At 36.1% G+C, this 15,753-nt stretch overlaps 1 protein-coding gene across 4 annotated transcripts in view; it reads left to right on the forward strand.

Annotated features, from left to right (window-relative positions):
• LAMA2 (laminin subunit alpha 2) overlaps positions 1-15,753 on the forward strand; it is a 336,473-nt gene that overhangs the window by 69,586 nt on the left and 251,134 nt on the right. For all 4 annotated transcript variants that reach the window (XM_086877039.1, XM_086877040.1, XM_086877041.1 and 1 more), the window contains exon 2: positions 11,644-11,814. In XM_086877039.1, coding sequence (XP_086733165.1) covers positions 11,644-11,814 — 171 coding nt within the window. The remainder of the gene's footprint in view (positions 1-11,643; positions 11,815-15,753) is intronic.

The raw sequence follows: 15,753 nt of genomic DNA on the forward strand, positions 1-15,753 counted from the left end.
TTCCAGCTGAGAGTCCATTGCTAAAACCTTTAATTATGCAAATAAATGTCATATTAGTGACAGTAGCACCACTGAAACTTTTTTAAATCCTATTGGAAGACCTGAAGAATTCCTTTCCTTGATGTGTCATCCCATGCATTTTTAAAGTAATGTGTAGGGATTCATCTGCATGCAGTTCTGGCTGATTTTAATGGGATGGGTAAAGATGTGACACCTGTGATGGCTCTGAATCTTCTTTTATAAAGAAGAAAAGGAGGGTTTCCACTAATACAGATCGGCACAGCTTTAACAGATAAATATTAAGAGATACTGATATAATTCAATTTTCATTAATTATAAAGTATGTGTGGGGATATTCAAGCTGGCTTATATTCTAAGCCAGATGTCTTTGGTTGTTCCAAGCAGAAATTATATACCAGTTACATTTTCTGTCTAATTCTAAACCATGGTATGTTGTCACTGGTTTGTTGACAGCCATCTGCTCAGACCTCATTTGATCTTCCCATTCAGTCACAGTTCAAGTAAGGGAACAAAATATATGGAAGGCAGGCAAATTATTTGTCTGTTTTTCTCATGGAGAAAATAAATATTATTAAATCTTCTTTCTCACAAAATGTATATTAAAAATATACTGAAATCGTGCACATATTTGGTTATCTTCATGAAATAGGAAGAATTTTAAATTTACTACTGTGGCTACAGGTACAGATGCACTGTATATTGTATTTTCATATCTGTATATATTACCTATATATATAATTTACAAATATGTGAATACAGTGCCGCAGGTCTTACATGTATTTAGGAGCCCTTTTGTAGCAAAATCTCAGGTGAACAAATTTAGGTGACACGCAAGAACTGTTTCAATGTACTAGAACAAAAGAATACTGTAAAACTAACAAATAGTGTTCACAATATTCTTTCATATTCTCATATGTAACTGGACATTTCTTGATTCAATGCATAGTAGTAGCATAACTACACAAATATGCAATTTAATTTTTCAATTTATTGTAGTTTTTATATTATTTGCAGTATTTCTCAGTTATTCAGCTAATTTGTGCCTCAGAATACTGTCTGTATGGAAATGAAACAGATAACCTGTTCTGTGAAAAGCTGCGAGTCTAAGATGTGAAAAATAAATTTGCATTCTGCCTTGATACTGTAATCACTGAAGGCCTTGATCTTGCTAATTTTGCTTTGCATGCATTGAAATTGAACAAATCAAAGGTGTGTGGCCTTACAGTATAATCTGAGAAGGGCAGATTAGTTCTCATTTTAATAGGATATTGTGTAGCATGGGTTTAAGTAACACATACACATAAAATAGTAAATAGGAATGGTACAGGTAGCTAAAATGATGGTTTTAGGACCACATGGAATTTTGGAGGACAGTTTGTGATTAGCCAACCCGATAGTCTTCTATGATGAGGTAACAGGCCTGGTGGATGAAAGGAGAAGAATGGATGTTATTTATTTTAGCTTTATTAAGGCTTTTGATACTGTCTCAGTAACTTTCTCAAAGAAAAGCTTGTTAAATACAGGTCTGGTAAGTGGACAGCAAGGTAGATCAAAAAGGGAATGGGTGAGTCTGAATGGTTGTGTCAGTGGCAGAAAGTCCACCTGGAGGCAGGCCATTAGTGATCCCTAGGCAAGCAGTAGCAGTCAATGCTGGGGCCAATACAGTGTAGCATCTTTGTTAATGACCTGGATGATGGGGCAGAGTGTGCCCTTGGGAGGTTTGCAGGCAACATAGAGTTTGACACTCTGGTTGATATTCCAGAAGGGCATTGGAGGAGAAACAGTCTGACTTTATGAAGTTTAGTGAACAGTGACCTTATGAAGTTTAGTAAAAGGAAGTGCAAAGTCTGGAATGTGGGGATGGACAGCCCATGCACCAGTACAACATGGTGCCAAATGGCTGGAAAACAGCTTTGCAGAGGAGAACCCGGGTGTCCTGGTGGACAAGCTGGACGTGAGCCAGCAATGAGGAAAAAAAACCAAATGGGGTGCATTAGTTAGAATGTCCACAGCAGATTGAGGTGATCGTTCCTGTCAGCTCAGCAGTGATGGGAACACACCTGAAGAACTGAGTCCTGTTCTGGGCTCCTCAGTACAAGAGAGACCTGGACACAGTGGAACAAGTGCAGGAAGTGGCTGTGAAGATGATTAAGGAATTGGAGTGCTTGTCCTAAAAGTAGAGGCTGAGAGGGCTGGGGTTGCTTAGTTTTGGGACGTGTCAAGGAGATTTTATCAACAATGTGTGTCAATATGTGTCATGGGGTGATATGGAAGATATATTCAAACTTCTTTTCAGTGGTACTCAGTAACAGGACAAAAGGTAATGGGCACAATTCAGTATACAGAAAATTCCATTTAAACAGAAGAAAGCAGTTTTTTTACTAAGTGCAGTCAAACAATGGAATGTATGGCCCAGGCAGGCTGTGGAGCTTGCCTTAGGAATGCTAAAAACTCAGCTCCACAGTCCTGGGCCATCTGCTCCCATGACCCTACCTGGGCAGGGGTTTGGGCTAGATATGAGGTCCCTTTCAGCATTAGTGGTTCTCTAATCCTCTGAAGATGGTTCTTAAGAACTCTGCAGAGAAATTGCTAATTTGTGATCTTGCATTTTACCAGAATATGTTGAAAATTTATAATCCTAATCAGTATGTGTTTGTAAAGCATTATGGCAGAATAGTGAGGAGGAAAACAGTTCAAAGAATGAAAATTTAACTTCATGTTTATTCAAGCTCATCAGTTGAAACACTTTATTTTAATCTGTATCATCAGGGTAAATGTAAGTGCACAGAATCTCTTACATATGGTGAAATCAGTTTCCATTTGCTCTTTGGTTTCATAAAGTTAGACTCGGTTTGGATTTCTTTGTCAGTTAGATGATAGTGAAGAGATGGATGACTTTTATTAGCCCCCATAACATGCCTTTTGTTGCCTCTTGTACAAGAACACAGTATACATCTCAGTCTTTCTGTTTAAGTTGACAGTGTTGGAGACTCAAGGACACAGTAACTAATTCTGACTTTTCTTTGTGATTTCAATGGACATTGAGTTTGAAGTTATTGCAAAAATACCCATATTCTTCATATTCTTTAGTGTCCGAGACAATGCATATTTTTTTTCATAAAGCAAAAACATTGTCAAGACAAAAGTCATCAGTAAATTGCATCTGGAAGCTTTGATTTTCCCATGCTTTATCTTACCTTTGAGAAATTCTGATTTTTAAAAAAAATTTCCCCCCCTATTTTTTAGGCTTGTTTTTTTTTCTTGTCTCCTTCAGTGATGGGATAGACAAATCATACAGGTCTGTGTCTCGCTGTTTGAAAATGAGCGAAGCGCATGAGTGTGTCTTTTCTTAGTATGGAGACCCTGGTATTCAGTTATGGAGATGGAATAAAAATGGACATTTTTAGCCTTGTCCTGCAGTTTGGAGAAATTGTAAATTGGTGTGTGCTATCTAAGAACAGAAGGCATGGGATCTGGGAGAACTCCTGTATGCAGAACACTTGTCTCAGAGGTTGTTTTACTTTTTCTTGTTAGGCCTGCTTGGCTGCCTAGGACCATAGTACTGCATTACAAATGTTTCAATGAAGATCATTGAGTTAAAAAATAAAAGAAAATAACTGTAAAAAGTGCAGTGCTGCTTGCTTCTTCATGCATAGTGTACCCTTTCTACAGATAAGGTATTTGTACAACTGGGATTTTGCCCTTCAAAATTTTTGTCAGAATACATTTGAAAATCAGTGGGTGTCTGACTCAGACTGGGCATGTAAATACCTTTGAAAATGAGATGTCCATTAAGTCTTTGTGCTTTGAATTTTTGATTCAGTGGGAGTTCTGCCATGGATGTCAAGGAGACGAGATTTCATCTTCACCTGTGTTTTTACTGTTCTCCTTTGCAAAACAACCTTTCATGACAGCTCTGGGGAAAAAAAAGGAAATTCATTACAAAGCAAGGAGGATGCTTATATATTTAATACAATAGAATATTGGGGTAAGCCAGTAGTGATTTTTTCACTCAGTCTCCAATCTGTAAAACTGATGGAGTTTTGCTGTTAAAATCAGCAAAATCCCTACAGATTTTCAATGCTGTGAGCTGTGGAGAGGCAAAGTGATATTACTAGATAATCGGTACACCCTCTTTCAGGTGTGTCTGTTACTATGTAAGGATTATAGTTAGATTTGCTATCAGGCTTCTTCAGGTTAGTGTTTCATACCTTGTTTTTTGTGTTGAAGATAAATATGCGCAAGGGTGTATGTAATGTTGCTTAGAATGGAGAAAATCACCTCTAAGTAAAAGCAAGCCATCTCTACCACCAAACATCAAAAACTACTTTTCCACTTCCTTTGGAAGGAAAAAAGGCTGACTGCTGAACAATACTGTAATGCACAGTGATTTGGGGCAACTGACATAAATGGGTACTGAAACATTTGTTTTCCATTTTGTTTTCCTCTGGACAAATGATCCTAGTGTCAATTTTTTATTTTTTTTTTCTTTCAGTCTTCATGCTCTGTTGTGTCTGGACAGCTATTTCTTCAAATTGGGTTTATTTTCTAGTTGTATAAAAGTATTCATCTACATTGTGGATAGAGTGCATTAAGTTACTCCCTGTCGTGCACAGCTGGAAGCAATTCAGTGCTGCAACATTTTGTTTTGTTTTGTCCCAGTTTTTTCTCCCCACTGTGTTCCCACAGCCTAGCATAGCTCTGAGCCGCAGCAGACAAGTCTCTCTTTTTCCAGTGACACTTCTTAGAACATCGGAAATTGACATATTCTCTTTTGTCTTTTTAGTACAAATTCAGTGGCAAACAGCTCTGCTTGACTGCATGAAGATTTCAAAGTGCTCTGTAGACTAGGAAGATTGGCTTGAAAAGTTAGACATATTTAGGCAGGCTGTTTTATTTGCTTCTTTGAAGAGACTAGGGATATTTTGAGAAGATTGAAGGAAGTATGCAGTGCCAAATACTGGTCTGTTTAGAAGAGAGAAGAGGAGTATGCAGGTCTTAACAGAGCTTTCTTTGAAGGAAAAAACCATTTTCTCAGTTCTAATGCTTTAATAAGACACAAAGGAATCCCAGAGTTGGTAAACCAAAGTTTGTCTTCTATCTTGGAAGTACTTTAAAAAACCTAATAAAAATCAATACTGATTTTTTACAGCTAACATTTTGTTTGTACGTGCAGGCACTGCAATTATTTGTATTAATTTTACCCTCAGTAAAATGAGATGCTGATCTTATCACTGTGTAATCAAACCACAATATAGACATTAAATACTGAATGCAAATTTCAGTGTGCCAGTAATCTTCTATAAAAAGGAAAGGTTACAGGCTCTATGGGTATCTTTGCAGTGGTCTTCCTTTCAATTTTTTTCTCTCAGTTTCCCCCACTCATAGAGCTCCTTCCTTTCTCTCCATGCAAAGACTGCTGCTGCTGTCTTCCATCTCCTATCAACCACCTGTGGTGGGTGCTTCTTTCTCATTTGAAATATCTGCTCTTTCCTCTGTGCAGTAGCAGATGTCTAACAGAGATTATAATCTTGGTCTTGGTTCCTTGCTTGTGCTTCCATTGTGGTGCTGGAGTGCAATTCCAGGGAGATTTACTGCACCAGTTGCTCTGTAGGTGTGGGATGGTGATGTGATTGAAACAGGATTTACAATTCTCCATGAGTTATATGAAGGGAAGGGAGGAAAAATGTGTCAGAACTGGTGAACGGTAGGAACATTAATGTGCAAGGTAATTATTTTGCTTACATTCATATCTGTTTCCTCCACCCCTGCTTTGCTTCTTGACACATTTTAAAGGTAGTTACCCCAGTGACTGTCCCCACTTCATAATGAACCTGTAATCACCATTCGGCAGCTGGAGATGCAGTTAATATCTTTGATTTCCCTCTAGAATCCCTCCATCCTCTCTCAGCTAGGGAAATCAACTCAGTGGGCTCTGAAGGTCAATCAAACAGTGCTGCTTCTAAGGGGAGTGAGAGTGAGAATGAGACTGAATTCAGCAGCTGACAGGCTTTATGAAAATGTCTTGTACCTGCTACTTGTGTAGCTCGTCTGCTTCTGCTTATCTCCACTACTGCAATAAAGCATGTGGAAAATCTGTCAGTTTGGCAGGGAAGTAGGTAATAGGGCATGACAAAACAGGGCAGGGTGCCAGGCATCAGATAGGTAGGTTTTATTCCACCAATACTTGTGGAGCTTATATGAGCTGAAGGTTGGTGGGAACTCATGAAGAGTAGATAAAAGAAAACACGTGAAGCTGGGCTGTTATTTTCCTTTATGCAGCGAAAATAAGGAAGGCATAAGAAAATGAATTAGGTAATACTGCTTTGCAGAAAACTGCAAGGAAATTGCCAGGCTTGAGAGAATGTTCTGTAGAGGAACTACAGAACAAGATCTATTCTATATAATAAGTAGCCATTGAGGAAACCTCTCTGGGTGCAAGGCAATAATGGGAAATAGTATGGCTGGAAGTAGACAATGACTGGTGAAAGAATTGAATATTGGCAAAAATATTACAGTTTCATTAGAAATAGCACACAAAATAAAGATTATATTTTCTCTTCCATTTTAGATGAACCTTGATGTTGGGATGTATGCTACCAGCCTTAGTAAGAAAAAAGCTACAGATACCCATCAGCAGCAATATTGAGGAAAAATGTGAAGGAGTACAGGGATGTCTCCCTGGGTAAAACCCTGCATCAGCTAGTGATTTAGGGATGTTCTGAACTGGTAACTGATCACAATCAAACACAAAATTCATGTTTAAGAGCTCTGGATGAACCCTTGTACTGTATATTAATCTAATTGGTTTTTAATCCATTCTTGGCTTTGGAATAAAAATACTTTATTATATGACTTTATTTGACTATGTTATATGTTATATATGTTATTATATACTTTATTTATATGACTTTATTATATGATCATCTATTCTATAATTTAATTGCTATCCTGCTGAAAAGCAGCTCCCTTTATAAATAGGAAAAATGTCCTGATCAGTGAAGAAACCTTCTGTCTGATGCGTTGATTCAGCACCTTCAATTTGTGATAGGATAACCTACCACGTTCACTCCAAAGTTTACTAAAGCCATGTGTGATTGTATATGCAGTTACATCATTTTATACTTCTCTCAGTCTGTTTTCCAGTAGAAAACTCATAGACTGTTCATACCCACATTCAGAAGCTATTCCACAGCTATGATCTTGTCACACTTTTCTTCATTTTTTTAGCTCTACCATATCCTTTTAGAGATGAGGGGTAAGGGATATCATACAGCATTTGAGTTGTCAGTATAGATGGATTTATGCAATAATGTAATAACATTTTGTTTCTATTCTTTGAGCTAATATTTTCATTGAAATATCAATAATAACTCATTCAGGACTGATAATAGCTAGTGCAGAAGCAATCATATTTTCCCCCTGTGTATAAATTTCCATTCCTTTATTTCATATGCCATTTTATTGCCTAGACAAACCATTCTGTGGAATTTTTCTACCACTCTGTGGTCTGTGCTTATTTTAATTTTCCTGAATAATTTTTATCATCAACAAGCAGTCATCCAATTTTTTATCCTCTTTTCTAAGTTTCTTATGTTGCTGTCGGAGCAGAAGAGTATTCAGCAAAGATTGTTATGGTTTTTCACTGCTATTCTCCACTTTTAATTCTGGCCTCATGAGAGGTCATTTCTTCATGTGTTATGATGGCTTACTTCCTTCCTTTACTGGCCTTTGTGGAATCTTGTAAAAGTCTGTATGCTAGTCTAAGTGTGTTGAACTCAGTGAATCACATGCTTGCCAGTCACTCCAGAGAATTTTAGTATTAATAAAGGATGGCTTTTGAGGCATCTAAAAAAACCCACAGATACCAAGCAGCCACTACCTCACTCTTTAAGATAGGTATCTAGATGTGTTCTGATCCAGGGCCCATTATAAAAAAAAAGATAATCTAGTTAGTACCTTGATACCACACCTACTTCACTAGAACAGTGGCAGTGTAAAACTTGAGTACAGCAGGATTTGTAGGCAAGAAAATCCTGCTGATTTGTTGCTTTTCCTTTTTACCATTTTTTTTCTAGAACTCTTACTGTTGAAAATGCATGCTAAACTTATCATAATTAATTCTCTAGTGACTTGAGCAGCATGCTTGATTACCTGTGCATTGTACACTACTTTAAATAATTTGATTAATTTCTGTGCTGTTTGCTTTTTATAGTTTATTCACCTGTCAACACTAAACAAACTTTCTATTGGGCTTCCATGCACTAAAATCTTCATGGAATGTGTTCCACAATTAAAAACAAAAGTGTAAAGCAGAAAGATGACCATTCTCTTCACACAGCAGCAGTACTTTGAGACCAGAAATTGAGCCAAATTTGCTAAAACCACTACCTAATTAAAAGCCAATACTTTCTTCCTATTTCTATTATGCAATTGTTAGATTTTTTTTTTTTTTAACAGATAGAATTTAATACTAATATGATTCTTGCCAGTGACACAAAGGAGAGAAAAGATTGATGTAGCTGGCAGCTGAAGGGAGTCAAATTTTTCTGCTTGCACTTGAGCTACACAAAATAGAGATGATGTGTTTGTGGCTCAGAGGCATTTTATCCAATCTTTGCACTGGAGCAAACGTTTACACAATGCGTTTGGCAATAAAGAAAGATGAACTCTTTATAATTTTAGCAGATCATATTTTTGGAAGTGTTTGATGGGAGGATGCCCATAGAATTCAAGGTGGGATTGATAACAGCAAACGTTAAAATTTATTGGGAAATTGAATTGAAGATGTGTAAAACTAGTACACCAGTTTAAAAATATTTTTTGTGTATGATTATTGTAATGAAAAACAAGGCAAAAAATATTAAACTGCGCTAGCTAGAGCTCTCTTGACTTTCTTCCTGGGGATTTATAATTGGAAGATGAATTTCTAAGGTCTGAATCTCAGAAAATGTGACCAGATAGATTAGCATCATAAACATAAACATTTTTATTTCATATTCAAAAGGCCTAGCTAAAAGTTTCAAGACAATGGTTTCATCTTCTGTATTGCTAGAATTTCATACCTCTGTTGTGAAAAAAAATTTATACATAACTTCTAGAAATAAATATGAATAATATTACTTCCTTCATTCTATCAGGTTTGCACATCAAATGTTCTTTTAAGGCAAAGTCTTCTTTTTGGGTTGTACATAGAAGTATTATAGAATCATAGAACACCTTGATTTGGAAGGGACTTGTAAGGTCTGCTGAGCCCAGTCCCTACTCCTTGGAAATAAAGATTTTCAAAAAAAGTCCAAATAAGTAATTGTTAATTATTACTTGTTAAAACTCTAGGGCTGAGGAATGAATCAGTTGAAAAGGTGAAGTGCTGGCAGTAAAGTGCATCTTTTGCTCTCTGCCTGTCACTCCGAGCCTGTGGGGAATTCAGTGTGAAGTACCTCTGTGGGGTGCTGGCATCTTGACTTGTGGGCCCTTCAGTGAAACACCAATACTTGTTTTGTTGCCTGTGTTTGATTTTGTTTGCCTGTACTGATTATGGATAGGGCTATTTTGGTAGCTTTACCATAACCTGCTCTGCACATTAAAGAGGTGTCCCAAGGGTGAAATTAAATTCTAATAAATGAGTTTCTTAAGTACTCTTCATTTATTTACGTATCTTACATTTAAAGTTTATGTTAAAACTTAGAACGATGGTATGATTTGTGATAGACATATTACAGGTAGTATTTTTATAGCTGTATAAATCTGGAGGCTTTTTGGTTGTTCTCTTTCAGCTCTTTTTTGAAGGATTTATTCTCCTGATGCCATATACTGCAGTTCTTTGCATGTAGGATCATTCTGTCCTTTGTACGAGGTTCACTTTTGAGGGCTTAAAATACTTAGCTCTGAACCAAATGCCAGGCTCTTTGTTAACACTAAATGATTACTGGCTTCTACACTATTAACTTTGTACAGCCTAAAAAGATAATAATGAAGCTGTCAGTCAACATAGGAAGTTCCACAGCTATTAATTCATCTACTCTGCTAATGCTTGTGCAGATTTTTACCATGTGACCCCATCACAGAAGGCAGAAAATACCACTGAATGCAGTGAATAAAAATACAAGACCAACTGTATAGATTTTAAAATGTGATGAAAATAAGCTTTAATCTATACAGAAGGAGCAAGCTACATGATCAATAAAATCTCAAGTATTGACTGACTGCACAAATTGGACAGGCTAGTAACTAATTTGCTCTCTTGCTCAAGCAGTATATTTACACGTGGTTTTAAAGTGAGCGTGAGAGTCACTAACTCACAATGTCAAAGGACAGCTTGGCTGTACCATGACCAGCCAAGCTTGGTAATTAAATGGCACACAGGTTAATTGCAGACACAAGCAGGAGACTGGTGTTAAAGGACTGAAAGGAGTCAGTTGAAAGGTGTTGTCCATTTGAGGACAAAAAGAAATGACATTATAAAGGGAACTTTATCTGAGTTCAATGGTGACCAATTCAGTTTTTATTAAAACCTTATTTTAAGGCTATAATAGTATAATAGGGCTGGAAATGGAATGAATTGCAAAAGAGTAAGTGTTGGGCCAGTTGAAATTGTCATAAAATGAATCTAAAAGTGACCCCATAAGTCCATACATCAGCCTTTTATTTTGGTTGGCTGGTTGGTTTGGGTTGGGCTTTTTTTGTTTAACCTCTAGCCACAGCAAATTTGCTTTTGAAGATGCAAAATTGGTTGATTTAATGTGAGGGGTACTAATATATACATTCAACACATACTATCAGTTTGTCTCCATGGATCAATTTTATTACAGCTAAAAGGTTTTGATCGGTACTTAGTGGGAAGAAGAGTAACCCACCTTAATGAATGTTTTTCATATGGTTTATAATCTTTATAGCTTACTGCTGCATATAACTTGGCTCAGCAGAGCACTCAGACGTGCTTAAATGCTTTGCTGAATGAGAATTATAATACATCACTCAGCATGTGCACCAGGAAAAATAACAACAGCACTACCATAAAATATATGATGTTGTATATATTATTTTCTTCGTGAGGAAAGGGAAACATGACATATGCTATTCATGTTGGTGGATGAATTACCCAGCTGCACTGATGACAAAGGTGTCTGTGATGTCCTAAGCAGAACAGCAACGCAGTGCAAGTGCTGCAGTGTGTGAAAGAAAAGCTTTTCCATGGAGATGTCAGCAGAGAAGAAGTATTATAAAGAGTTTTCATAGGTACATTGTGTACAATGTTCCAGTGGCCAGTTGGGTAGGAACACAAGGTTTGATTGTGAAACATAAAAATTTATGATGCTTTGTATGTTTCTGTACTTTCTCCTTTGGCATCCTGCTGTTGTTCATGTTAGAACCAGAAGGTACCAATTTGAATTTTAGGAGAATGGGAAGAAACCCATCAGTATAATGGCTTTATTCTGATGTGTAAATTCTGGATACACATCCAAAGTTTTTCTTTATTATTTCCATAGCTGTTGAAAATTCAGGCTTTTGCTTTAATGTTGTACCAGGTGTTACATTTGTTTGTGATTATTCTGCTAAAATCACCTTGGTTTTGCCTCTGTTGCTTTTGTTTATGATTTTATTATTTTATTTTATTTTCAGGCCTGTTTCCTGCAGTGCTGAACTTGGCTAGTAATGCTCTCATCACAACCAATGCTACCTGCGGAGAAAAGGGGCGGGAAATGTACTGCAAACTCGTTGAGCATGTACCTGGACAGCCTGCAAGAAACCCTCAGTGCCGCATTTGTGATCAAAGGAGTCGAGTTCCACATCGTATGTGTGCCATTTTCATTTTGTTCCTTTTAAAAGATTTCTTTCCAGAGCATGTAGAGACTCAGGAAACAAAACAGTAGTTCACCAGCCTGATTACTGTGAAATGTGTGTGTCTCTTTTTAACCATCTCTTCCAAAGGTATTTCAGAATCTGTATCTGATTTGGGTACTCCTCCCATGGAACTTTCTGATTAAGGTACTGAAAAGCAGAGCACTTAAGTTCACATTAAAAAAATTAAATATCTACAGCTGTTGCTGAATTCTTTTAATATACACTAACCATGAATGAAAACCAGAAAAAAAGATAACTGACTTTTACCTGCATACCTACATGTGGAATTTGAACATTTTGGCCAGTCTAAGCAATATCTGAAATTCTAGTAAATTCAGTTTCACTGAGCCAGAAAAAATAAGATAAATTATTGGAACACTGCTTGGTTTAATGCTTAGTTTTTAATATTAAAATTGATTTTTGCTAACACTGCTTTCTTAAAGATTACCCGAAAGCAAAATCAGTTTTAAAGTATGAATTTGTCATCATCTACTTCAGACATGCTTATTTCTGGTAGTTGGGAAGATTAGAACTAAGAAAATTTCTTATTCAAGTCATACAAGTTTAATTTCATGTAACCTTGTGGTGAAAGACATGAACAGCTTTAACATTATTAGATTTTCATGAGTATATTGGCACTGCAGATTGTAGAGGATGTAGGGATACTTAAGACAGCTTTTAATGGAATAGATAAAATTCTGGAAGAGGCACAGACACGGAAGCATGAAGACAATAATTTTTTTCCAATTGTATTACAATAAAACTTGGCTCAGATACATTTATATCTCATGACATTTAAGCATGTGCTTAAAACCAGGGGAAAAATAAAAAAAAAAAAACCAAAAAACCCCACCTAATCTGTCTGCTAGTTCTAGACAGGATGACCTATCTGTGGCTGTAACTTTCCAGACAGAAGCTTGTTTAGGTTCTCCTTAGAAACTTCCTCCCATGGCCACACTTTCTAGTGTGGCTCACTCATTACATCGCTCAAAATAAAGTGTTTTTCTAATAGCTAATCTGCATCTCCTTGCCAAAGTTCATGTACCTGTTTCCTAAGTTCAGTCAATACAAGGAATGGATTATTATTCCCTTTTTCTTAAAAAAAGTATTTAATTAATTGAAGGGTGATGGTATTGTTCTATCTAATTTCTACACCAAGCTATCTTTTCTTTCATTCTCCTCATAGGTTTTATCTTCTAGAAGATAAAATTCAAAGAACTGCATGAATTGCAGTTCTTTGAATTCTCTCTAGAAGCTTTCATATTTATTAAACTTCACCTGAGCTCTTACTAGCACTATACAGAGATCCAGGTTAGCTTCAGAATAACCATATGTTCCTGTTCATGTGCTTTACTTTGAGATTTCCCATTGCTAATGGTGAAACACCACTGAGAGGGCAGTTAGCTGTCCCTTACAAACTTCAGATGCTTTCTTTTCCTGCTAAATTTTATAATTGTGAAGGTATTTATAATTGTCCCAGTGTAGACTACTTAATTTATCTGAAGAGAGTTACAACCTTTTTTTTTTTTTCCTGATTGTTTTCCAAGTTTCAACATCTTCTTTAACTTTAGGAAATTCCACCTTCTGAGGAAAGGTCACATGATTCTTTAGCAGTAGACACATCCAATTACATTATAGAAGTGTTTCACTCAGAAAATAATTCAGTTTTTGGAAGCATTCTGACAGAGAGACTGAGCAAAAGATTTCCTGTTTTACAGATGGGAATTAGAGACACATGCACATTACCCATTTTTTTTTCCTATATGAAGCTTGCTTATTTCCAAAATCAGACCTAAACCAGAGATACTGCTTTGTCATGTCTATGATGTCAGACAGTGTACACTAAAATATTTGTATACACACAGACATATATATGTGTGTGTATATATAAAAAACCCATCTGAATGATTTATATCTATGTTTCCCCTTTTTCCTACTCTCTTCTAAATTTGAATGAGACCAGCTTCATGATATTTGGTCTTTTGTGACAATCATATCTCAAGGTCTTTGCATGTTCAATTGGCGAATGGAAGTGCCTTGTTTAAACAGAGATGGCTTGTTAATAGGAGAACCATGTAATATAACCAGACTTAAAATGATCCCCCTGGAATGTGTGAGTCTGGAGTTCTTCCCCTCAATTACTGTAGTAGGAAATGAACACAAATTCCCTGGTTAATCACATGTGAGTCCAAATTAAAGTTCACAGTTTGATGGGCTCACTCTCTAAGTTCTCCCTCTTGCCATCCATCAGGGAGATTGGTCCTTGAACTGCATTTGCAATCCAGTCCTTTTTAGAAATATTTCATTTTTTTCCCCTTACCTTTTAAATAAGCTAAACATGCCAGCAATTAATCAATTTTCAAATTAATTATGATTAAACTTTCATAATGGTGATTACAGTTAATTGTTGATTCATCTCCCAGTCCTCCTTCTGATGATTTACCTTTATATCAATTTCATCTGAAGAGACTTAGATCAAAATTTCCAATTAGATAACTTCTGTCACAATCACCAAAAAGCCCTGAATTTGTTTTAAAGCTGATTTTTGCTGCCACTCATTTAAAGCCAAGATTTGAGAAAATTATCAGAGCTGTGGGAACTGACAACATATAAAGAACAGGGTGTGCTTTGCTTTTCTCTTCAATATAAAGCTACCTATGGCTTTATCAGTTGTAGTACCAGGATTCTAACTTGCAAATGTTACTGCACAGTAATACCATTGAATAATATTTAAATGAAATTTTGGCATTTTCAATATTGAGGTTTTATGCCTTCACTCACTCCCACAAAGCACTTTAATTGTATCTTTAAATATGTTCAGGCATTCTGGTTTCTCTTAATGAGCTAGGACTCTTGTCCTCCACAGGTGGTTGATATTGCAAAAAAAACAGAGATACAAAGACTATCAATCTGGCTGGTTGATATAAGTAATAATAAAAATAATAAGTAAATTAATCAGTAATTATTAGCAATTCTAGGCCCATCTAGTAATGAATCATATTCCAGTTTTATACCAAGGGAAACTGACAGTTTAGAAAGTCATCCATAATAAGAGATGTGGGGTTTCCTCCTTAATTCATGTTCTTGCAAACAGAATTTGCATAGAGGAAACTTACTGTATTTGAATTTCCTCTGGGTTATTTTCCTCATAATGCACAGGCTTGCTCTGAAAAATTAGGGACTTCAAATCATAGATCCTTGTACCTTTTAAAATTGTGATTTTATACTTCTCCATTTCGTACAGGAGAGAAATGCAAAAGGTAACCTGGAAATATTGAGTGTGATTTTTCCTCAGTCTAAATAACTAATTAAAGTACTAAGTAAGCAAATTTTGATACTGTAGAAGATCTTGAAATTCAGGAAAAATTCAATTCTGTAAATAAATTTATATCCCTCTTATTTAGGATTCATTTGGGACATTGCAGCAGAGTAAATACAGACATGAAAAATAATGCACCCTGGACCTTGATATGGACTATAACCAAATAAACATTTATATTCATATATGTGAGTCAGAAAATTTTTCAGCTGAAGAATATGTTCTGAAATGATTTCTGAATCATTTCCTCTGTAATGATTTGGGAATTATTTCCTGAACTATTTCCATGTGCACTTAAAAATGTCTTAGAAATGCCAGTACCAGTATTACTTTAATCTCTGCTTTTCTTACACGCCATATCTCAGGTTTTTGATTTGTCGTTTCTGTTGCAACATTTGATGTCTTTGCAGTACTGGAAATTTTGGAAGAGTGCAGGAAATGTTTACTTGATTTAAATGCCTGCATTTTCTGTTGGATCAGGAGAGCCTTCTGCAATTAGATGTTCTGAATGACCTTGTGAACATAACCAAAATTAAACAACTAAAATTAGATCAGTATTCCAATAATAA

Source organism: Cyanistes caeruleus, chromosome 2 (genome assembly GCF_971803275.1).
Source record: "Cyanistes caeruleus chromosome 2, bCyaCae1.hap1.1, whole genome shotgun sequence".
Lineage (NCBI taxonomy): Eukaryota > Metazoa > Chordata > Aves > Passeriformes > Paridae > Cyanistes > Cyanistes caeruleus.